General features: G+C 41.8%; 1 protein-coding gene across 21 annotated transcripts in view; it reads right to left on the bottom strand.

The window, feature by feature from the left end:
* ank2a (ankyrin 2a, neuronal) overlaps nt 1-20,856 on the bottom strand; it is an 86,436-nt gene extending 65,580 nt beyond the window's left edge. For 19 of the 21 annotated variants that reach the window (XM_085776844.1, XM_085776852.1, XM_085776872.1 and 16 more), the window contains exons 1-2: nt 20,449-20,856; nt 2,969-3,070 (exon numbers count right to left, since the gene is read on the bottom strand). In XM_085776844.1, coding sequence (XP_085632970.1) covers nt 2,969-3,070; nt 20,449-20,580 — 234 coding nt within the window. In that variant the 5' untranslated portion in view covers nt 20,581-20,856. Of the gene's footprint in view, nt 1-2,968; nt 3,071-7,803; nt 8,049-20,448 lie in introns of those variants that run through there. The other 2 variants (XM_085776931.1, XM_085776915.1) reach the window with 2 other exon arrangements.
* Between the last annotated feature and the right edge of the window lie 224 nt (nt 20,857-21,080).

The following is a 21,080-nucleotide window of genomic DNA, read 5'->3' as shown; positions in this document are numbered from 1 at the left end:
GTGTAAACAGCTCTTACAATGTGAAAATAAATCCGTGTATCATTCGTTCATTCGTTTTTCAAAATAAAACCAAAAATAAGAAAAAAAAAAACTCTTTTTCTCAGTATTCGTTTCCAAAACTAAAATGAAAAACAGATAACGACTCGTTTTTTCAGTTTTCGATTTTATGCTCAAATGAATAATGGAAAAAAACGGATTCATGAGCTTTCATGTTTTTAAAGTCACCACAAATTGTTTCTTTCAATTAGGCAGGCCACTGAATTTTAATGAATAATACTTCATGTCTGTTGATGCTCTTATAATAATCAGAGCACTGACTCTTCTGACTGCAATGTTGACAGAGCAGTTACTGATAATGTCTCTGTAATTGTGTGGAGTGCCTTTCCACTGACGTGATTCTCATCCAATCATTTCCTTGAGAGCAATTTTGCTGCTAATCAAGAGTAACATGATGCTTTTGAATGATCATCTGGGTGGTCTACTGTATTAGTGTAGTGTTTGTGCAGTATGAAATGGCATCATATCTGGGTACATTTCAATTACCACAGTTAGGATGGTTATACCGTGTACCACAGTGTGGTGAGTTTGCCAATGTATCAGGTATAAAAAATATAATATCTCCATGCCAGAAATTGTTATCAGGCATATTCACCAGAAAGTTACATCGGTGTGATGCTTGGACGCTTTGTTTGGCCGCGTGCTAAATGTCCTTCCTTTACAAAAGGTACATTAGCTCTGGCTTTAAACAGCTTATGACAATGGAGTCAAAAACCTATGACCATGACAACACAGAAGTCTGAACAGCTGGTGATGATGGTGATCCCTCACAGTATCACAGTCTGTCAGAATCAGACAAAATAACTGTCCACCTACGGTACATGCCTGGAGGAGGAATAAAATACTAGACTGGTAAAATATGCATGTAAAGGTCTGTAAGAAAAAGAGACTTACACTAAAATTGACACATGTACAGTAACCAATAACACTAAGAGAACATGTTGTATGCAATGTGTGTCCATACAAATTTGGATATTTATTTCAAATTAAAGAGTGTTTGTGTGTGTGTGTGTGTGTGTGTGTGTGTGTGTGTGTGTGCACACGCACGCGCGCACATGCAAAATCCAAGCAAGTCTGTTATCTAATCTCCTTACAAGATTAAATTTACGGTATTACACTATGTTGGCATTGGTCCCTTGGAAACACACACACACACACACACACACACACACACACACACACACACACACACACACACACACACACACACACACACACACACTTGCAACAGGAGAGCCATGGCCTTCATAGTATCTGTCAGGGGTCAGATGATCACATTTGAGCCCTTGTCAGATGACCAAAAATGAGAGTGACATTTTCATATATATCCCAATGGTGCCCTGACTGTGTGTGGCAGGGGGCTGTGTGTGTGTGTGTGTGTGTGTGTGTGTGCGCGCGTGTGTGTGAGGTGTTTCTGAGAGGTCGATGCCAATTCAGTGCAATGAGCAGCAATTAATAGTCAGGCCTCCCTCTTGGTGCACAAAACAAACCCCAGGGTGTCTATGACAACAACAGTACAGCTAATAGAGCTGTGGGTGAGCAGTTGTCAATTCCTGTCTGCCAGCCAATCACAGACAAGTGTAAACAGTCATTACTGAACTGCTGGAGACTTAGAAAAGGCCACCATCAATGACACAGTAGCAAATATGAAGAGCTGATGATGAACACGCACACACTCATACATGCACACACACAGTCACATAGCCAAGCTCCCTTCCTTTAAGCTACCTTGTGACTGCTGTAAATCACACTGACATAGATGGGCCAAGGGGGTGTGTGCAGAACTGTAGGGCGGGGGGTTGGCACCCTCCCAACTCCCTCCCCCTCAGAGGTCAGAGGAATCTGGGTGCGGGTGGGTGAGGGAGGTGGGGGTGAGAGCAGCTGTTAGAGAGACTCTTCAAGTGCAGCTGAGACTGGAAAGCAGGGTGTGGTGCAGGGAGAGGAGATGTTATGATGCTGTGGGGGGGGGACTAGCAGGTTAAGGTATGTGCTGACCGCGCTCATGATGCTGCCATGACACAGCACAGTGAATGTTCATTTCAACAGGTTCGACCGACAGACGAGTTTACAGCTCTAACCGTCTGTGCCGCTAATGAGAGCATGTATTACATGCGCTGTATGCTGGCCTTTATGTGCCTCATAACGTCATTTAATATTATAAAGCAAATGGGGACCATGTGGATAGTATTCAGAAGAACTATGTCAAAACCTTTATTTTAAAAATGAGCTCACTTCAAAATAAGAATAAATTAGACAGTCGACAATAAAACAGCTTGTTTTTCTTTGGCAAGAGACTTAAACTGAGGGCACAATGAATTAAAACCCTGACTGGAGTCACAAGACTTAAGACTTAAGCATAAATCCCTCCATGACTTTGTGACTCTACATTGCCCTCTAAGGCATTTATTGCTGAGCCTGTTAGTATTTGCACGTTGCAAGAAGATGGCAACTGACTACAAATATGTTCAGCTTAGTCAAAACTCAACAACTGGAATTTAAATAGTCTATAATGCTCCCACACAACTGCACGGAAAGCTGCAGCTGTTTCATAAATGTTTTCTTAATATAAGCTGAATATAACGACAAAGTCTGACGGTCATCTACACAACAACAAATCATTGGCACATGCTTGCTCTCCCAAGCACTGACACATTGCTGATGATTCAGGGGTTATGTGTCACTTGTCAATCATGCTGCACCAATGAATATATGGAGATTGAGTGAGACAATTAAACTACAGATTCCAGCTAAAACCCAACTTGATGTCAACATACTGAAAAAGGCTTACTATATAAACACGCTCCATCTCAAATAACATAAACCAAACACATCACTGTCATTGAAATTAATTTGCTGTATGAAGGAATAAAAAGGTTAAAGGTACAGTATGGCTGTTAAGAGGCTGACTTACCTGGTTACAGGTGCTGATGTCTACTCCATTTTTCAGGAATTCAAGGACTTTGTCAATGTTTCCAGCCCTGGCAGCTCGAAGGAAACTTGTGTTGCTGTCAGACTAGAGGGATGGAGACAAAATGAAGGCTAATATTAGAAACCAGTATACAAACCATACTCATTTTGAGATATTCATTTTAATTACATTTCAGGTCTCCATTTGGTATGCCTGGTAAAGATGGCAGATGAACAGTGTAAAAGGTCAGTTCAGGCATTTTTAGGTCAAACGCCATTTATTACACCAAAAGTAGAACTTTTTCTTACCCTGCACATACAGAAAGACAAAACACAATTGCTATCTTGAACGAACTATGTATGACATTTTTTTTAATAAGGTTTATTATTTAAAAGGGATGACAGTGATGAAAAGAAGAAAATGAAATTGTTGTGTGTTGTTGTGCATAGTTTATTTTACATGACGATTCAGAAAATGTCTAATGATTTTATGGAGGTCAGACCTCCTTGTATCAATAATTTGTCTGAGTTGGCTAATCTAAATTTAGCCACCAGACATCAAGGCAACACACACACACACACACACACACACACACACACACACACACACACACACACACACACACACACACACACACACACACACACACACACACACACACTTCAGTAGCTCTATATTGTGTCTCATCTATGTGTACGCATTACATTTTGAGTTTCACTCCGAAGTCTTCAAAAATGTTGACCTAGTTCCATTTAAAGGATGTACAGTAACACATGATCCACAGGGTCTGTTCCTCTGACCTGGATTCAATATCAGCTTTGAAGACTCCTCAAGACAACCTGAGCCCTCCTCAAAGTTTTACTCACAGCGATCAGCAGAAATATCTCTGCAGCAAGAATGAAACTTAAGAGCCCAATTGATATGGGATTATTGAGGCCAATACCAAAGTCAGTCCATGAGAATCCAAAGTGAGTAAGATCACAACAAAATTTTGAATTTCAAAACTTCTGCTGATCGATTCATACACACACCTAGTAGGTTTACATAGGGCATCATAATAATAACGGAAACATAGAACACTTGCAGACTTAATCCAATTGTGCTAAAGTAAGTGAACTGTCACACTTCCTTTGCAGACTACAGTACCACTGGGTGTATTGATTGGATAGTGTTGACAAGATATCAGTGTCTTTTCAGAGTGGTTAAGGCAGGAACATGTCAGCTGCTCACCACTGGCTGTTAGTCTGTAGGGTCAGCAACATCAAACAAACTCCCTCGTGCATGTCTGGTTTGAGGCCACACCCCTGCGAAGGGATCAAGGGTCAAGACCCTCACATGTGATGTCACCACACACATAGACAACACGCCTGCGGCGAAGAGATTAACATGTTTCCTTGAAGATGAGACTAAGTACAGCATGGGTAACAAACTACGGAAGTTCTTAAAAGAGCATAATCATGTCTCTCCATCTCTTACCAGTGAATCATCAACTTCAGGTCCAGGGTCAGCAGCTCCATAGTAGTCAGCGTGTTGGTTTAAATTGCTGTCACTCCCAGTAGTATTTAAAGCTTTATCTGATCCACAGGCCTGACATGTTGCCGCATTGCCCATTGTTACCTTGCAAATTTGTTAACAATTTCCCAGCTATATCTTAAAACAGAGGCTGTTGCTCTTTTGCTTTATGACTGCGTGGTATTGTATGGTCCACCAAAATGCAAAGCTTGTAGTTTCTCACTCAGCATCCTTTGATAAAAACCTCTCCAGCTCACTTCCTTGCTGCATCAATCAATCTTACAATCCATTAAATCTCTCCATGTCTTCTATCCAAACATAATTAATGTAACCAAATCTCACTTACTTCACTATTACCATCACTCTATCCCTTCTCTGTGCCCATCTATCCCTTGCCCAGCTAAAAACCATTAGCTTCCCATATCTCTGTCTCTATCTCAGTATGAGAACAGAGTCTAACCGAGGCCCATGCCTTGCCTACTCTTCCACTACTTCTCCCCTCTCTCTGTAGGATAACAACTGCAACCATAAACATTTAACCCTAACTATCTCCCCGCCTTGGCTATTTTTAAACTTCTCAGGCCTGCTATCCTACCAAGTCCCCAACCCCTTGCTGAGTGTGTCCAGAGCGCGGACAGCTGCGTTTGAGTCGTGCCGGAGACTGTGTGGCCTGTGGTGCTTCCCAGGAACGCCAAGGTTCAATATGAGCCCGAACACAATACTTAGATCAAATTTCACTGACTTACAACAATCCACAGAATGTGTAGTTCATCATTGGAGGAATTAAGAAAATGTTATGAGATGTAGACATGATTCAGAAGACAGGTAACGTTTTAGCCATGTGCATAGAGTTTCATCTGAAAAATACTATAACCACAAATGCAGAATATTCCAGGTACTGGTTCAAACTCAGGACAGCACGGACGTATGCTTCTTCAGATTGCATCCAAACAGAAGTGCAAATCTACAGATTGTTAAAATGCAAAAACAACTCTGGGCTCTGCAATTAAAGGGATAGTTCAACAAATTGGTCCATTCTCCCTATAGTGTTTGGCCCACAGCTTTATTATCGCCCTAGCCAGCCTGTCCTGACTAAAAAATCTTTCTGAAACAGGCTGATCCTGCCTAAACAGCTATATAGCCACCGATGCCCTATCCACCCCCCTCTTGGTCCTTACATGCTGGCTCCTCCCCCTTATAATCCTTGCAAGCCAAGGAGTAGTTTCGTTACCTTTAATTGTCGGTGCAAGCTATTTTCAGAACCGCCGAGCCAAGTGGCGAGCTGCTCAGAGCTACGCTACAGAGGCTAATGGGATTTCTTGGTTTCCCTCATCAAACTCATCAAATACACAATCCAACAACTTCAGAATGCTCTCGTGGACAAGTCGTGACCTGCACATTCACCACGCTATGAGATAATAACAGAACATTACGGGCAGAGTTGTTTTAGAGGTAAATTCATGCAAAACAGCTGATGCGCATTCCTGTCGGGGGCAGTTTTTCAGCAAGCAGTCTCTGCATTTGCCTCGAAAACAACTCTGTCTCGTAAAGTTCCGTTATAGCGTGGTGAATGTGCAGGCCACAACTTGTCCACCAGAGTGTTTTGGAGATGTTGGATTGTGTATTTGATGAGTTTGATGAGAGAAACCAAGAAATCCCATTAGCCTCCATAGCGTAGCTCTGAGCAGCTCACAGCTCTGCTCCGCCGTTCTAAAAATAGCTTGCACAGACAAATAAAGGTAACGAACCTACTGCTAAAACTATAGGGATTATGGCAATGGGCCAATTTGCCAACATGTTGAACTATCCCTTTAAGTGAGAGTCTGTGTGCTGGAAATGCACAGATTTAATTTAATTTAATTTATTTTTTGCATGTTTTGTATTGTGTTGTGTTTTGTATTGTATTGTGTTCCCCTGTATGTATGGGTGTGTGTTTTTAAGTGTCTATGTTGCAACGTGGGTTTTTAGCTGCTTCTGCTTTCACTTCCACATTCATCTTTCTCTGCCATGAAGCACACTGCACCAGTAGAGACTGGATTGATTGAAAACCAGCTGTAATCTGTGTTTCTGTACAGGATTTGTGTAGATTGACCCGCAAACGGTCATGTAATGAAGGATACTGGATTATACACTGTACTCTGTCCATGTGTGTGCTTACAATGGAGCTACAATACACATCCCATCAGCAGCTTAATTTAAGTGTACAAGAGCACCACTTTTTAAGCACTATCATGGTCTGTATTACAAGACCAAATGTGTACTTACTAACATACACAATCACCATGATGAGGACAACTGCTGTAAAAGACAGGCTTGATTTGTAAATAGAGAGAGCAGAGTGTATGGTAGTATACTTGATTTTGCAAATTAGGCCAACTTTTACTATTCTACTCACAAACCTTTTAAGATCACTTACTTTATAATTAGTTGTAGTTGTTTACATACACCATTGCCATATATATCATTGCCACCTCCTGATAAGGCACTATTTATATATATAGTCTGCCTCAAACATGAAGATATTGATATCAGTAGTGAGACCTTTCTAACTGACTGTTGTGCTGCAGCTCTTCCACAATAGGTGAGTGGTGATACAATCTATAAAAGCTTATTACTGTAACATTCACAGCTGCAGACTTGATGGATTATTGTAATCCTTTAATAATGATTGATAAACATTTATGCTTGACTATATAGTTGCTTTGTAAATTGATGCCATACTAACATTTAAATGCATACACAATTAATAATTAGAAAGGCGGTAATATTATTTTAATAACTTGATAACATTTATGACTGTAGATTTAATGGTGTGGCATCCATCATGCATTTAATTGCCATGCTTGAGGAGGATTTTCCACAACATGGCAACCCAAAAGTTGGCATTAATGTCATAAAATTGATCTGTACATCACTGGAAAACTATTTATTAATCATTATTGGAGCCATTAATTACAGCTTAAATCCTAATCCTTCTGATATAAAAAGATTATAATGGTCTCTTTCATTTTTTATTTTACAGACTATAGCTGTAATCACAGATGTCATCAAAGGTTTGCATCATAAAATGTCCCATACTGTGACCCTCCCTCTTTTAAGTTCAAGCCTTTTCCACATCTGTCATCTAGTCACCACCTCCCTACTGATAAAGGATCTGAGAGGACAGCAGCCTCAGCACCATGCATGGTCAGCCACAATCCACATCTGTGCTACCCCCCACAGCCCACAATGTCCCCATACCAATGCTTACAGTGTAGTCTTAAATCCACAGGAGCATGAAATCTAAATGGTAGAGAGGATACATGACACAAACTATGAATGATTACCTGCCGCTTTCGCTCAGCTCTTTCACGATGCCGTCTCCTCCTCTCCCTGGCTTTCTGCAGAGCCCTGTATTCTGGATGTTGCTCAAGCTCACGAGCTTTCTTCAGGTGGGCAGCAGCATGAGCCATGACCTCACTTTTCTACCTGTGTCTATCCCCAAAAATTGTTTTATAAAGTGTTGGAGTTTCACTGTGTTAACCTAATATGGACAGACTACCTCTACTTTTTGCCATGAAGCCAAATAAATGTATTAAATGAATTCTGAAAAAATAAATTGATAATGCTACAATTACTACAGCAAATCCCCTTCAAATCTATGATCATCCGAATCCAAATCATCATCCTTAGCCAACAATATTTATAAAAATTATATAAAAATTCCCAAAGCAAAGAAAAACTAGAAGAACTTGTAGAAGTATTTTCGGTCCAAAAATGATTCCTCTTTTCAACGCAAACTTAAAATAAACTGTCCGACCGATGTTTTCTTTTCTTCTATCCTATGCAGATCAGTGGTAGTTCCACATCAAAGCTGGAAACCGATACTAGACGATCATATTCTCAGAAAAACACATCCACACAAAAAGGAAACTGACATCCATGTGTGCAAACATGAGAGAGTGCAGGAAACTGGGACTGAAAAAAGGGCGGTAAATGATGAGAGTAAAACCCATCCACTTACACACTCAAACACACAGGCACACACACATACACACACAAACAGGGAATGAACCGGTCCAGATGTACATCAAAACCCTGCTTCATGCGAACAGATGTGACAACAAAACGTGTTTGTGTGTGTGCAGCATGTGCACGTGCATGCATGTGAATGCTAATGTTGTGTATGCAAGCCACAGTCACAGGAAAGTGTTTATTGTGTAAGGGGTTTAAGGAGGCTGCATGCCAACAGCCAGCTGACTGCTACAGCAACAGCTACTCTCACTACTGCTGCACACTATCCCGAGGGAAAGACGCATGAGGAGCAGGAAAGGTTAATGGGTGAGGAGGGGAGGGGGGCGGATCAGAAGCTGAAAACAGGGGAAATAAGGTGAATGTATAAGCCATTGTCCAATGATGGCACCCCCCTTAGTGGTGGTAGCAGAAAAGCAAGACTTTTTACTATCAGAAATAATTTTAGGAAGATAAATCCAACCCATAATAAGTCTAGTAAAGAAATATCTGCATCAGCGGAGCAATAAATCAACAAAGGGGAAAGTGAATAAAGTTGAGTTATAACAAATGTATATAAGCAAGTTAATTATCGAATAAACTGTTATTATAATAACAGAGAGAAGGACTAGGATGGAGAAACTGAGTACAGGTTGTCCTTCTGTGAGACAGCAGAGAAGACGGGACACTCCACTTAGTCTGGGAGGGGGGACCAGTTAGCACAGAGCATAGGCTCCCAATCACCTGCAGCTAACAGGCTTCCCCTCTGCACGGAGAGAAAGTGGGTTGGTCTGAATCTCAACCGCACTGCACCCTCAGTACGGACAGCTGATTGAATATTATTTGACAGCTCATGCGCGCGTGCGTGTGTTTGTTTGTGTGCGTGTGCATGTGTGTCCACCACCAGCAGATGAATGTCAAACTTCTCTCTCTGTCAGTGCTACAAATGTTAAGAGTTTGAAATTTCAGCACCAGGGACAGGGACACTATCTCACACCTCTATTTCTGTTCACACATTTTGCCTGCTATGTTTCCACGGGCTCCGGCGCAACATCTCTTTCTACTGCTATTAATGAATGGGGACAGATCTGCTGAGTCACCCCGCACTGTAATGGTTTCTGAAATGTTGCAGCATGGTGCATTCAGCCTGAGTGCTTCATTTAGTTCCAGGATGATCCTGTTGTTGGAGGAAATACATCATTCTGTGTTTGTGCTCTGCTCCTCTAGCACTCTCTGCTGGTGAAACAGAGAATAACTTATTGTTCTCTTGAGCAAACTGCTACTTGATTTAGCACAATGAATAGAAGATGAAGAGAACAGAAGAGAAAAGAGAGATTCATTCTTATTTCTGATAATACTCATTCACACTTATTTATGTTTATCACATTCAAAACAAGATTTTAAAAGATGAAATCTTCAGATGTACTTTATTTCTCAGAATTGTTTATCAATGTTTAAGTAATGGCCTTTTTCTCAGCTTTGCAGTGATACCTGTGAATCTGTTTTTGCTATTTCCATGAGCCCACATCATGTCCTTATGTCCCACCCCCAGTGCTTGACACTAGCTGACATTTTTAAGGTGGTCTTTTGCACCTTGTATCATCTTGCCTATGAACTTTTTAACTGCATTAACTGAATCATATAATATAACTAATATTATAACTCATTGAGTTATATTTCAGACATGAAAGTCACAATAACTAAAACTGAAACACAAAGAAAACTAAACATACAGGACTCTGAAAAATCTAAACTCTAACAACAACAACAGTGACTGGCTGCTGCCTGGCTTCTTGAGTTTCAGAGTTAACAGACAAAATCTATAAGCATATTGATCAGCATGTTAGTTGATCCTAAAACACTGTTCTTACAGTAATATTGTTACAGCAGTTTGTGTGTGTATATGTACTATGTGTGCAGTATTTCTATATTAATATTATGAACTTTTTTGTGTCTATGCAACACCAAAAGCTGATCAATGTCCTCCATTGATTCCTTCCATCACTCAAGCAAGATAATGAGGATTAGGAGAATACATTATAAACTAATGTGTGTGCGTGTGCTCGTGCGGCCATTTGGGAGTCAGATTACATTTAGGGAGGGCACTCCACAGAGAGGTGATACGTGTATGAGCTCTTGTTTCTCTTGGTTTAGTGGATCCTCTAGGTGGGGAGGGGTTAATGGTCTGCTTTCCATTTTATAGATCCAGAGGCTTTTATATGACCCATTAGGACTCTCTGATAGACAGATATGAGAGATGCACAGATCAGCACACATATCCGTTTTCCCGTGCCTGTTCATGTGATTCAAACTGTGATTGGATGTGTATGCAGTGTTTGATTGAGCTTCAACACATCTACATCTATATGTATAAACACACACTCTCTCTTATATGTTTGGATATTAAACGTTTCACAGTTATGATTATTCCTTGTCTTTTGGCAATGATATTTGATTTTTTCAACAAAATATTGTCTATCAACTACTAAAATGAAGCAGAGGCTGCCTCAAATATGCTTTCAAACATTTAAACTATTCATAGTAAACAAGCTAAAAACTATAAAACCACTGTGTGCTTCTTTAACTTACCTCTCTGTTCATGATAGCCATTAGCCAATATCTTATTTTTTTTTGCCAAGATTGGTGTGGTTGTTTTGGCTGTTGCCGTTGCCTCTGTTTATGATTTGTATGCCTGCTAATGGAGCTACACTGCTGACTAGTGGAGTAATGTTAGCGATGAGTGTCTGGCAGAATATAATGCATCTGAGGTTTAATGCAGGAAGGATCTTTCTGTTTCAGATCATTTAGACTTCAAGAAGCTCATACATTTTTCATGACAACTGCAGCTCATCCAGAAATGCTCACTTTCATTTGTGCTTACATTTGTTTGGTTTAAGTGATGCATTATGCTTATGTTACAGTAAAGGGATAGTTCAGGTTTTTTCATAGGGTTGTGTCAGGTAGTTATACACAGTGTATGTATTACCTGCTGTAGATTCATATGAGCTTGCTGCCGGTTTGGAGAAGCAGACATTCCACAATTTGACTGTGCACAGGCAGACCTACAGTGTGCACTGTATTACACTGTAGATCAGCTGTTTGGCCCAGAAAAAGCTATTATTAGGAATACTGTAGGCCAGCTCAACTGTTGAGAAAGTGTAGTTCCAAAGAAAAGGGCTGTTTGGCAGCAAAAGGAGTGGCACATTTCTTTTAGTTGACCCCATCCACAGCAGTATATCACTCTGCTTCTCTACAGGTGCTTGTGCCCACTTCTTCAAACTGGCAGCTCCCCAATCAGAATCTACTGCAAGTAAAACGCTGACTATGTATAACTCCCTCACACAACCCCAATCACTTTAACGTGGTGAGAGAGTGAGAAACTAACTCCCCACACAAGACACAGATACAGAGGAGGTGACTGGAAGTTTAAAACCAAAGAGAACCAGTTGCTTTCCACACTTTAAAAACACATTTTCCATTACTGTCAACACAAGTGCATCACTGAATGGGTTATTCTAAGGCAACTCACTGCTGGCCACAAAACCTCCTGCACAGAAGACAATGAAACAATGCCCCAAAGAAAGTTCAGGTCTTACTAGTTAACTGAACTTTTGTGTCAAGGTGTCTTTTTTTTTTTTTTTTTTTTAAAGATAACACTAAAGGAACACTTTTCTCTGCCAATAAAACACAACCACACATCCTTTCTCTCTGTTTTCCATCTTTATGCTACTGAGCTACTTAATGGAGACACGTAAGTGGTTGGTACAGAGTTGTATGTTTGTAGTCCATCATAGTGAAGTGAAGCAAATGCTACTTGCAATAAGGACAGTGGTTTCAAAACAAAAGACACCACATTTAGAAAACCGAAGGAGATCTGCAGGGACCACAGTGAAGCTCAGAATATGCACATGTCATGCGTACACAAAGATGCACACAGACACACATTTCTCATCCTCTCCCTTCAGGATATTGATTCCAAACTGCAGCTGAACCCTGCACCACATGACTGTAACATGGAATATCAACACTATGCTTTTGCCTGATTGTTTTCAATGCAAATTCCAATAGTTTACGCTGGAGAGGTCCCTGAATAGTAACATTACAAGGTTTCTCTGCAGTTTTTTTTCCTCAAAACAACTTACTGTATGGTGCGCTTAAATGGATGGCATGCCATTCTGTACATAGGTCAGTGTAAATAAGGTTAATGCCTAAACCACCAGTCTATACATGAGGTCTGCCTTGCACAGAGACAAAATAGTCAGGAGAGTGGAGACAGTAATGGATTGGCTCAATGATGTGATTTAAATGTCAAGTCACTATGCGGCCACTTTTACTGCTTAAGAAAGGTCAGAGCCGTAAAGTCCACACATTCTCTCTCTCTCTCGCTCGGTCTCTCTCCCTCTCTGTCTGTCTGGTTTCCACAAAACCAAATCACAGAGTCAAATTTAATAAGAAGCAAACCAAGCAGGCAGTTAAAAATCCAGATCAGACCACACCCAAACACACCGAGACAGGGTGGGTGGGTCGGTCAGTGGGCGCCTGAAATGAGCAGAGAGGTAATGGAGAGATGGAGTGTGCATGGAACATAACCTTGATAGTCACATAATACGCCCCAAGAGAAAGACAACTGGAGCGACAGAAAGTGGAGAAGACCATGCCCTGTCAGAGCAGCTGTACAAATAGATACATCTGATTTGTGACTTAGCTGATTGACTGGTAACATGACTTGCTGTATTCGTCCTTCAGTGGTGCTACCACATCAACAACTCTCTCCATTTACAGACAAGCTATACCCTACCCTATAGGCAGACACCAGTGCCACATTAACGGATTGCTTGCTTTTGCTTTTTGCTACATTAGGCCGCAGCCCTCAACATATTTGTTTTCTCAAAGCAAGCTAAGAGCACTCTAAAATAATCTAGATAGGCAAAAATGCAGAGTAGGTGACCTGATTACATCTGTAAATTCATTATTCACTTCCTGCAAGTGATGGCAGGTTTCTGTAGAAAGGCTATGGAGAAAATGCAACGCCTGCAACCATCACCGACTGCCTTTCTGTGATGCGGCAGTGCTGGTGTGATATCCACTGCATTGGAAATGGCCGTCATACTAATTTACGGCTTTCCCTCTTTTCCTCCTTGGAGAGCTGCCCAAGTCCCCAAGGAACACATGACGTCAGTTTGCTGTTTCTGTTAATGAGATCAGAGAAAGGCTCTGAGCCCACTGGAAAAAAAAAAAAAACTACCATATTCCAATTGGACCTGTAATCCCGCCACATGCTGATGAGGAACGTCAATATTCCTAAAACCAGAGTGAGGACTGTCTGAGGTAGTCTGGGACCACCAAGGCAGATATTTAAGCCATACAGTGATCTGGACATGAGACTAAACTGAATTAACCAGAAAAAATCTGATACTGTGGACATGGAAACAAACAGTTCAAATGGTCATCTGTGTGATTTATCTTAAATCTGATTACTCTGATGTCCTTGTTGTGCACCGTTACAGTACACAGACAGAATCCTTGTTTTTCCAATTTGGCCCACTGTTCATGTGCTAGTTTCGCTATAAATGATGAGAGATTGCACTCCCCTTTGAGGGCTGATGTCATCCAGCGTCAGATGACAAAGGGTATTGAGGCAGAAACTGATTTAACCTCCAAGTCGAATGTATGATGAATAATGAAGCGTGTGACCTAAAAATTCACTGCAGCCCACAGTCATACCAGGAATGCTGAGTGATGGCGTGCGACTCGGAGAGAGAGAGAGAAATTAGTCCAACAAACACCCATAACACTGAGAATCAGGATTTAACAAAACAGATGAAAATGTATGAACATTTTATAAGTGGCCATTCTTGTCAGTTCTATTTTGGGTAACACAAAATTACAAATAGGCATTGAGGTAAACTGCGCTCCCATCTTCCAACTGCGGGAGTTCACAGTTGCGTCACAGCATCTTCCTAAGCATGTGGCAAAAGCAGTCTGGTGGTGAGCTGGCATAGGCCTATGTGTGTGTGTGTGTGCGTGTGCATGTGTGTGTGCACCATGTTTGTCTATGTGCAGTGCTCTGAGCCACACTCAACAACACAGCGAAAAGCTTTGATGTGTTTCCCTGCGAGAAATCCTTCACTTACTCAACTCAAACATGATGAGAGGCAGCAAAAAAAGACAGGGGGAGAAGAGAGAGGGAGAGAGAGAGAGAGAGAGAGCTAATTTACACAAAGGTGTTGGAGCTGAGCTTCTGAGAAGTCCATTGATCACTGACCACACCCTCCACTCTCTCTCTCTCTCTTTCTGTTTTTCTCTAACGGGAAACAGTTCTAAGGCCATGATGAATAATTAACATCTAAATGACTCCCACTGCCCTCAGTCCAAAAACACCTGCCCTCTATGAAGCAAGGCTAGCAAAGGAAGCATCTTATGACAGTAAATAATAATTCCATATCCTTCCCTGTTTGAGGCTCCGTTTCAAACGTTGTGCTTATATTCCTAACTATAGGGGTAGATCGATTCTACAAATCCATCATTTGTGGTTCATAAACAGTGTTTGACTTGATTGTGCCTCTGCAATCTCAGGGTTATTATCCATTTTGCACCGATTGCCCGGACTGACCTTTACTGAAGGTGTGATTCAAGCCAACACAGTGCAGTTGGGTGGCAATGCAGTAGGGACAATGAGTAAAAATAGAGGGTTTGCCTGAATTTAAATATAATAATAAATTACATGTATTGCAGTGCATGTATTGCTGTGAAATGGAAAATGTTTGTTACATGAGAGATCAAAAGGCAGCACCTGCAGTGGTGGCAGCAGGTTGGTGGTTGGGGCATTGCTGAGCCGTCATCCTGTACTGCAGCATAAGATTGTGTTTCTGTCTTGGTTTCAGTATATGAACCTCTAGTCGTTATGCACCTGAAGCCAGTGGAAGTCAGTTCATTAACATCAGTCATTTCATCTCTGTGCACTATGTACTCGCACTTTCTCTCTTTATGACAATTTTTTATTGCCACAACTTTGACTGTCTGTGCTCCTCTAATGAAGAGCCTTTCATTAAAACTAGGAGAGCAAGGTGATGACGATGATGACGAGCTATGACTCATCAAGCGATGCTATATCTCTGCCCTGCAAACATCCATCAGGGGAACACAGGCCAATGTAAGATGGTGTCAGATGTAACTAGGACACCTCAACTGGTTATGACAACCAAGAACTCCAATGCAGGATGTTGTTTGTGCCCAAATATAGACATGCTGATGCTCCTTTTGGATCTGGGACAAGGAATACCAATGTTTTTCTCAACACCCTATCAGTATTACACAGTATAGAAACTCAAATGAACTCCAACCTACATATAATATCATATGACTGTTGCTTGTATGTTGCATCAGAGCTGGTTGACAGGTTGGTGTTGGTATTTGGAGGGCTGACCTTCATACCTAATATGGTCACTCCTGCAGGTGAATGTGGTCACTATTATTAGTTACTAGAAAGAAGCAGTGCTTTTGATAAGTTTTGCCAAACTTTCAGTAATTTTATCTTCTTGAACTTTAACTATTGTGCAAGGTAGCATATAAGGTAGCAAATTTCACAAGCTTGTTTTGTCTTGCCAGATACCCAAAAGTTCACAAACATTCAATAAAGTAAAGTCTTCACATTTGAAAACCTGTTGCAACTGATTACCGTTTTTGTTGTCTGTTGATCAACTAATCTATAAAATGGCTGATCATTTAAGATATGTAATGGACAGACATACTTTGTTGAGTCATGCCTACAATGCAAAAACAATGCAGGAATTTCACAAGAACCATATTAATTCTTAATGGCAATTGGTGACCATCAATGGAAGTAGTGGAGTGGATGATCTTCCAGTAGGTCTAAGCACTTACAACCAGGTGCTCTACTGGCTCTAGTAAATACAGCTATATAATGCAGTCTGTGAGTGTTTTGGGGTGTGTGTTACAGTACATACACCCTGTACATCTGCACCAGCGGAGAGCCTGTTTCTATTTGGCATCATGCAGTAGAGGACAGCTGTGGTCATATGTGGGTGTATGTGTGGATGTAGCCTTTCCAGGGGTAATGTAATGAAGGCCATGGCTCCATTAGGACTCTCTTCCTGCAGAGTCCCATCTTACCACTCCCAGTGGACAGAGAGAGAGAGAGACAGATAGGCAGGCAGACAAAGTAAGGCAGAAGAGACACAGAAAGAGAGGTAGAAGAGAGAGAGAGATGAAAATCTCAAAGGCTGCAATGAAATCTGACCTCCTGGCACATCAGAAAGTCAGAGGAGGGACCAGTGGTGGAGAGGAGTGCAGGGCAGACAGGGGGAGGGATACAGGGAGGGTGGTATTTTGGAGGGAAACAGGAGATGACTAGAAATGACAGCCAAGAAGACAAGGAGAAAACTAGGGTAAAGGATCAAACCTTGGTTTTAAAGCAGTGAGATGAAGTGAGGCTGTAGAGGAGGAAAGATGGAAGGCAAGCCAAATAGAAAGAAGAGGAGGGGAATTTGGTGCAGGGAGGGAAACATTAATACAGTAAGTTCACTGGAAATTGGATATTCCTACCACGCAATGGGTAAGAAATAGGTTAAGGTTAAGTCTTAAACAAGGGGCCTCTCCAGACGTAGGACTGGCACACCTTGAATATAGACATTTGTATATGGAGATAAACAAAGTCAGTAAATAGTGCAATGTGCTGCTGCATTCTAAGTTATCTCTGAAAACATATCAAAATGTGGCCAGCATGTCTGGAAGTTCAGAGATTTGCAGTATCAATAACAGACTGCAGTATGATATAAAATCCAGTTCTGTGATCTAAACTCTAAGTATCCATCACCTGCAGGAAAGTGAATTGGTTTAACATAATAAGACACATCTCTGTATTGTTCAGGAGAGAGGAAATGGCTAAACACCAGCCCACAGCAGCGTGTAGATGGCCAGCGACACAGGTTCAGTGAGCACAGAGACATGGACACACAGGCACTTGGCATGGAAAGAGCTATTTCTCTCCAGAACAATCACACGATACACGGGAAGTATTTTTAGACCGGAAAGTCAGAGCCTCACATCACAGTATCCTCCTGTCATTTTCTCTTTTTGGTTCACACATGCAGACCCATCACTGCTGTACTGAGCTCTATAAACTTTGAGCTTTTCCCAGACACTTTTTATCTGAATGAATCTAAACGTTATCTTTCACTTGTCAAATCATGTTGTGCATCTCTTGCACTTTTCCCCCTATCTCAGAGTCAGTTCCCCCAAATCACACAAAACATGGTTCTCAAGTAGCTCTCTAGTATTATCTGACTGCACCTAAACAACCCTTAGTTTTATGCAGAAATCTAAGATGATGTTAGATGCACTGTGCAAACACAACATAATGAAACTGAATGGTAATTCGTTTTGGGGTGTCTAAATATTGAAAATGCTGCTAAAAGAAACTTTACAAATGTCTTTCATGAACCAATGTGATATTCATTCATGGTTATCTTCGAGGTCGCAGTACAGAAACTGTTCTTCCTTGCAACGTGCTGCCTATCAAAGGTTAATAGGAAAAAGTAAAAACCATACACAACAAGATCTGTGTGGAAAAAGAAATTGTGTGGCTTCAGCAAATCAAAATGCACCTTTAACATTCAGATTATTTTGCAAGAAATGACTGAATAATGTGATCCATTGTGGTGAAACTGCATAAGCCATGACTTACGACAAGACTGGATTTAGAAATAGGTAAATGTTTTCTAACATTTTAAAACCATAAATCATGAATCTGAATCTGAATCTACAAGGCCAAAACTGTGAATTTGTACAAATCTACACCCTCCTCATCCCTTGTTGCATCTTGTAAAAACAAACAACTTGAACCTTTATCCCATTCTTATTCATCTCAGTCTTCATGGCACATAAGTGTGGTGGTGACATCACATTATTCCCAGCATGGCCCCACCCAGCCTTTACATGATGATTTAAACAACAGCACTATCAATATTAGAAAATGTTGACAGTACATTACAATGTTACTTTTGGCTTCTGATGTCCAGCTCTACAAATAGTCTGGTCATTACGGTTAGTGCCTGATGGTTACTGGCTCTGTCTGAGGAGAAGCCACAGACAAATAAACCAGGAGGAATCACAGGATCATTGACTGATCATTCATCAGTGCTGCCATTCATTATCGATCAGTGGGGGCCAAGTCAGGGCCACTGCTGCTGCTAGGGACTAGACATTGAACTCTGCAGTGGTAACTGACTATTTCCATGTGACAACCAGGTCCCTCAGTTAGTGTGCCACCATAACAAATAAGCAGCAATAAATATAAAACCTTTTCACCTGTGGTCAATGAGACGGAGCACACAGTCCATTGTGTAACATTTAACACTATTTAACAGTAACCAGTTGCTATAGAGCGTGTACAAAATGAATAAAAAAAATACAACAGCACTTTCTGGTTAAAAACTGGGGATGACAACTGAAGAGTGATTTTTCTCCACTTATGAGATGCTGTGAGTTTTGCATTGAGATCTCTGTGAAATAAATAGTATTGTAGAATACAGTTGTGCTCAAGTTGAAGTCAAAGTGAGACTTATTTTCCAGGTTAGACCACTCCATCGTGGTTGTGGACCAACAAATACTACCTGTTTGGACAGTGTGCTTTTTGATTTTACACGAATTATACAAAAACCTCTGAGTGCATCCAACTACTGTATATGAGCTCAGCTGGGACCCCACCCTAAAACACAAGACTAAGGTGTGTGTCTGAGTGCAGCGTGTGTGTATGATACTACAGTCCATTACCTAAATCACATTAGCCTGAGAGAGTGCACTGAGACAGGAAACAACCATCCACCATCTCCTGACTCACTTTCTCTGAACTCAAACACTCAAAAACACACACACACACACACACACACACACACACACACACACACACACACACACACACACACACACATACACACACACACACATACACACACACCAAAAACAGATTGTAACACTTTTCTGCTATTCTTGCCTGCAAAAAAAAAAAGATTGTAGGTCTATGTAATTTTTCCTATTGAGCTGATTTAGTGTGCTGCATTTATCAAAACACACGTTGGTCTGAACAATAAGGATATGAGGAAGTTTTGAGGAGAGGAGAGGAGAGGAGAGCTGGAGATGTCTGCTTTGTAACCAGAATTTTAGTTCACATAAGACCAGAAAGACTAACTGGCATACCAGCCCTGCCCAAGAGTGCCCTGAGAGAGCACTTCGTACTGTAGGCACACACAGGGCACATCATCTACACAAAGACACTTCATCCAGCTGTGCATTATGCAGTGATAGAACCACAATAAAGACCTTGTATGTATGAATGTGTGAGCTCATATGTTTCAGACAGAATGCTATGAAACTACAACCCATTCCACCTATTAAGCCTCTATATAGCCTAACCGTATTCTCAGAAAGCTACAATACACCATACTTAAGGGGCAAAGTGGACAGCTGTGAAGTCAGAGCCAAGGATCATCCTCTGGCCAGTAAAGCCCAAGATGGTCCATGTAAACAGTAAACCTACAGTGCTGGGTGTGAGGTTGTAAACATGCTCTACACTGCAGCCCGTTATAGTTACTAGAGGAGTTGGTGCAGGCCTGGTGGTGTTTATTTTGACGACCATAACAAACTCCCGCAATTGGCCTATTTGGGTACTATGACACCCCTCCCGACGCACATCGCCCGCGTCTCTTATCAAAACAGATGGTATCTCCTCTACAGAAAGCTTTCCTCCTCTAAGCAGCTAATTTGAGTTTGATGCACATCAAAGAAAACCTGTCACATCACAGCGGCGACGTGCTTTAAACGCGGCGACGCCTTTGACTGTTCTTCCCCGAGCGCAAAGCATCAGCAGCGGCTTGTGCAGCTGGTTCACACGGCTGACTGGACCGGTGGTGGTGGTGGTGGTGGTCAAAGCGCGGGGAGCAGGCTGCGGACAAGACACCCACCTGCCGTATACGGTTCTGGTGCAGCGGTGGTGGTGGTCCACCCTCAGGAGACGTGTTGCTCGAAGAAGCCATTTTCAAGTCACGGTCGGAGCCGCCGCCCCTGGAATGACTTTCTTCCGGGCTACTTGCCATTCTGTCTCGGGCTGACTGCTGCTTCTGCTGCGGGGGGAGGCGACGGAGCCAGTGAGGGGTCCTTTTGCCGGTGCAAGGTGGATATCTGTGCGGGGCCTCAGAGTCCTAAAGGCTCGGCAGGGCCCCGGATCATTCTGCGGCGTCACAGTCAGTCAGTGATCAGGCGTGATAAATAGCTACAGTGATTCTTCCAGGTTGTCAAAACCAAACAGAGCGCTCCCTCCGTTCAAGGGATGCTCCCCGGTGTGTCGCGGTGTTGCCTGCCAGTGTATGTGTATGTGGGGAGGTGTGAACGCGCCTGTCATGCGCTTTCCCGAAACTCCGCAGGACCAATGCTGCCTTCACGGACAGCTGGGAACATCGACTGCGCATCTTGATTGGTGGATCAATCTGAGAATTTCGAAAAAATAAACTGTAATTCTTCACCACATCCCATTTTCAAAACTTACAACCTGAAGCGGGCAAGTGACTAACATGTGTTGTGATTGTTTGATAGCCTA

This window comes from Trachurus japonicus, chromosome 1 (assembly GCF_045865225.1).
Source record: "Trachurus japonicus isolate A0001 chromosome 1, Traja_1.0".
NCBI classification, from domain to species: domain Eukaryota; kingdom Metazoa; phylum Chordata; class Actinopteri; order Carangiformes; family Carangidae; genus Trachurus; species Trachurus japonicus.
This window is presented reverse-complemented; position numbering and strand designations above follow the sequence as displayed.